Source organism: Bombus huntii, chromosome 11 (genome assembly GCF_024542735.1).
Source record: "Bombus huntii isolate Logan2020A chromosome 11, iyBomHunt1.1, whole genome shotgun sequence".
Taxonomy (NCBI): Eukaryota; Metazoa; Arthropoda; class Insecta; order Hymenoptera; family Apidae; genus Bombus; species Bombus huntii.
Genome location: NC_066248.1, coordinates 12,389,317 through 12,394,243, shown reverse-complemented (window position 1 = coordinate 12,394,243; position 4,927 = coordinate 12,389,317). Strand labels below are relative to the sequence as shown.

The 4,927-nt window shown below is 41.9% G+C and overlaps 1 protein-coding gene across 2 annotated transcripts in view; it reads left to right on the top strand.

Moving 5' to 3' along the window:
* The window catches only part of LOC126871279 (synapsin), a 48,870-nt gene that overhangs the window by 33,904 nt on the left and 10,039 nt on the right, over window positions 1–4,927 (top strand). For both annotated transcript variants that reach the window (XM_050629905.1, XM_050629906.1), the window contains exons 7-9: window positions 3,286–3,491; window positions 3,964–4,228; window positions 4,602–4,848. In XM_050629905.1, the coding sequence (XP_050485862.1) occupies window positions 3,286–3,491; window positions 3,964–4,228; window positions 4,602–4,848 (718 nt within the window). The remainder of the gene's footprint in view (window positions 1–3,285; window positions 3,492–3,963; window positions 4,229–4,601; window positions 4,849–4,927) is intronic.

The window sequence follows — 4,927 nt, the reverse complement described above, 5'->3', positions numbered from 1 at the left end:
GAACGACACGGGAGCCTCTCGTTCCTTCCTACGTTCTTACGTCGATCTCGCTGCTGTTTCTGTCTCCCTTCCGATCCACTCCTCCTCTCTCTCTCTCTTTTTCTCCTACCCTGCTATCCTCCTCACTCCCGTTCAATCATACCTGTCCTCCGTCTCTGTCCCCATTTCTGACTTTTACCATTCTCTCTCGCTCTATACCGTGCTCTTCTGCTCTCTCTTCCTCTCGGAGAACTTTGCTCGTTCCAGCGTGCTACGCTCTTTTTCTCTCTTTCGAACTCGATCATCTTTTTTCATACCTCTCCCCCCCCCCTCCCCCTCATTTCTTTCGTTTATCCCTCTTGTTTTCTCGTTACCTTCCTCGTCTACTTTCCTCGTGTCCTTGCTCGCTCTTCTGTTCTTCCTTCTTCATCTTCCGCAGCTTCTTACCTATATCTTCGTCATGCATTTTCATTATCGTTCTCCTCCTGTCCCGATCCTCAACTTCTCCTACCATTGGAGTTTTCCCCCTTCCAACGCTCTCATCCCCCACTTTGTCGGTATACCTTGCTCGCTTTGCGTCTCCTGCCGGCCACCCACAGTCCTCTTTCTCTTTCTCTCGTCTTCTCTCTCCGTTTAACCGATGCTTCGTCTTCCTCTCTTTCTCTCTCTCTTATTTCGAACTTCGTCGATCTACTTACATTTTTCTTGGCCAATCGCCCTCCTCTTCCCACAACACGACCTTAAGCTTCGCTACGTGCCTTCCTTGTTCGCCAAAACGCGCTCGCGGGGGTTCCACTCATCACCGTTTGATCCACGATTACTGTCATTCAATACGTCCGCCGGCCTTTTTTATAGTTCCCTTCACGAAACACGAGCCGGGAAGGGCCAGAAACATATTTTGTCTTTGAAACGCCCGCAAACGTAGAACAGATCGGTTCTATTAGCATTCAAAGAGCCCTACCATAGCCTACTCGGTAAACAGAGACTGGTAATATATGTCCATAATGTTTATTCGCTTGATAAACGGTAATTCACATAAATTCGATAGCTTGTGGTTTCTTCTTTGAGTCTGATGATGCTTTCTAGACGAGATTAGCTACACACATTTGTACACATTATATAAACTTCGTGGCTGGAATGTTGGATAGCGGGAGGAATGCAGATTTGATTGGTTTATACTAATAGGATCTTTTTTCGTTACATGATTTAAAAAAAACACGGCGTGCGTATTCTTTCTTTATTGAACAAAATGGTAGTTGATCAAAATTCATAGAACTCTATTTCTAATTTTTCAGTAATCAGCATTTCTAAAGATACATTGAAATGTTTAAAATAAAATTATACACTAATTAAATTGTGAGATATTAGATAAGATATTTTAATGAAAGCGGAATTTGATTTTTTACGTTTCTAAATTTAAAATATGGGCAGAAGTCGATGATGGTGCAGAACGATTAGAAAATCGGACAAACGTTATCGAAAGTGGGTGTGACTCGTCAAATAACCTTGGATGGATTATCACCGAAAATTTCGCAGCAGATATAAACGTTGGTTTCGCGGACATGAACGGCGCATTATTTTTAGTGCGTTCAAGTACGACGAACAAAATCGAAGGCGACACCCCTGTGTATGTCTGCCCTCGGAGTCCTCGACAGTCCCCTCGAGCACGATAAATGATTTATCTCCGTGTCCCTCGCCGTTGATCCCCGTCGTTGGTGTTCGTGCCACGGGGGAACGGACACGCGTCCAGCGGTGCTCAGAAAGTCACTTTTGCGACACCCACGTGCCGACATAAACACGTGGATACGATACGATTTGAGCACTGTCCATCGGAGAATCAGCGCAGCCAGCCTGTGGTGGCCGGACGTACGCCCATGAGACGATTCGTTCAACAACCACTTCCTTTTTCCACGTCGCTTTTAAACAGCTCCGTCATTTAGTTTCCTGAATTGCCATGCGCTTTGTGACTATTAAATGTTTCACAAACTAATTTCATAGGGAATTAACGATCGATTAACATTTGTACCATTTATTTCCACAAATACCCTCATATGCCCACGAAACAGAAAGTAGAGAAAATTGATAAAATTATATAAGATAAGCATCGATCAAATGCTTTGGTATTATTTCAAAATTATTTCAAAAAAGTTGTAACGTCGAGTTATTTAACTTTGGCCTGAGAACAGCTCATTTCTTAATTTTATTCTACGTCGCGAGTAAAAGCATAAGCTGAACAAGTTTTATATCGTGAAATTTGCAAGGAGGAATTCTGAGGAAGGTAGAAAATATTGAACGATCAACTGAAATTTTAAAGTCTGAAAGAGAGAACGCAGTAGATTTGAAAAGAAATAAACTTTGTGTCTATTAAACATACAAAGAATTTCATGGGAAATGATATATATCGAAGAATCGATTGACATTCCTCAAGTTGTCCCAAGTTCTGAGAAAAACTGGACGAAGGAGATTAAGGTTCAATTTAAGTGGAGTTATCCACTTAAGCTCGGCTGGCTTCGATTTGTTTCTTTTAACGAGGAATTCCTTGGTTATCTGCGCTAACGGGATAACCAGGAGAGGGAGTTCACATTTTATGTCGCCTTCACCCTTTTTTCCTAACTCGATTACCATGGAATCGGGTGAAGATCGTAAGCTTCGAGTGAATCTTAATTACTAGGAACGAAACCGGTACGTATGGTTTGCAAACTTCCGACGACCTTACGTTTCAAAGAAATTATTTCAACGTCGAATGAAATACTCATCTCATATCACGCATATTTTTAGCATGCTCCGGTTCGCGTAAGAAAAATAAATCTCGAGAGGATATGTTTCACGATCCTGGAAGATCGTTCCAAACGAATCGACTGACGGATGCAACGAATACGCAGCATCATCGTTTAATAATCTCTTGCGACCCACGCGAATATCGTAGACTGTTTAATCAACCGCCTGTATATCGGCTGACTTTGATCTTCATCCATAGATGTCGGTTAATGTATTCGATTATTGAAGACTAGCCCGAGATATTGCTGTAGGCGTCCCTTCGGACTGGTTTCCGTCGATTAGAGCGGAATGCAGAATACGCGTGCATTGTTAATCGATTCTCCACGCAGAAGTCTCGATACCACGTTGAAAATGCATCCGAGAAGCATCGAATATATTCAGAATTACAGAACGTTTGCAGTTCAACGTTTGAAGAGTTGTAGTTATGCTACAAGTCGTTTGGTGACGCAGTCGAAGCCAATCGATTCGCGATCGAACACCATGTACCCATTAATTCTTTCTCTTTTTGAACGTTGATCGTCTTTGCAGGTGAGTGCATCTCGTTATCCGGTTGTGGTGAAACTCGGGCACGCCCACGGTGGAGTGGGAAAAGCCCGTGCCGAGACGAATCAAGAGTTTCTAGATCTCGCCTCTTTGGCTGCTTTGGCGAACACTTATTGCACGTCGGAACCGTACGTCGACACCAAATACGACGTTCACGTGCAGAAAATAGGCAATAACTACAAGGCGTTCATGTGAGTGCCGCGAAATGTCTGCCAGATCGATCCCGTGATCTGTCGTTGCAAATGTTACCGAGTAGCTTGTCAATGGGTACTACGGTTTCCCCGCTGTACAAAAATGGAAATTAGAACGCGTAGCTTAACTCTCGGCTGGTAAGGTGAAACGTAAGTTATGTAACGACCAGCGCCGGGATCGTTTCAAATCCATCTATTTTTTTCACATTTTACGTGACTGAATATGTAAGCATATTTATGGTAATACGCATTGTATGACTCACAGAACAATACAGGATCCTGCACATTGTCATTCGATTCTCGAAGCAGGATCAAGAAGTTGTCATGTTACACCTTTCTAAATATATCTTTTTGAACGATCGAAACTTTAATCCATCCGCCTTCTATCAGTCGAGGGTTAACCAACTAGACAATTGCGACAAGAATAGCAACGTATTTAATTAACAACCACGATCATCGACGTTCCTCTCAGGCGGAAGAGCATAAGCGGAAACTGGAAGTCTAACACCGGTTCGGCGATGTTGGAGCAATTAGCCGTGAGCGAAAGACATCGCACCTGGGTTGATCACGTGGCCCAATTATTCGGTGGATTGGATATCTGTGCGATCGAGCTGTTAGTCGGGAAGGATGGTCGAGAATACATAATCGAGGTGAATGATAGCGCGCTGTCGTTAATGGGAGACTCACAAGAGGAAGACCGTCGTCACATTGCAGACCTCGTCACCGCGAAAATGCAGGTAAAAAGTGATACGAAATTTAATATACTTAGACTAAATTAATTAGTATGTAAATGTTATAATCAGACTGCGGGTTTGTATATATTTATAGAACATTTTAAAGTGCAAAATTGCACAAAATGCACATAGTATGAAAAAAATATACAAAATATCTAAAATAGAGTACTTTCTGTAATAATTGGTAAAACAATTTTCTATAGAGATTCTATTTTCTTAATTGTATTTTCAAAAATATTAATTTACATAAAAATTCATGGTCTAATTATAATAAATACAATAATGTACCAATACCACTTTTAGTCACTATAAATTATAAAAATTAATAAGTCGACAAATTTTTATCACATGATGCATTACTTTCTCCAATATCTAGGCATGCTGTCGACCTCCAAGCGTGTTGACGAAAACGACATCCAGAGGATCGATGTCTGGCTCCAGTCAGGCAACGAGTCCTGTAGAAGATCGCACTGTGCCACCAACAGCTCCGCTAGGATCGCATGGAAGCATGGGGTCCATGGCTAGCATAGGAAGCTTAGGTTCCATGGGCTCCACGACAGCAATGGCGGGTGATGTAACTAGTTCTGACAGCCACCATCAATTGCAACGACGCGATTCTCAAGGTTCGTAAGAACTATGGATTCGGTTTACAATTATTGAAATATAATTAAATCAAGGATAACTAAAATATCGAAATATTTA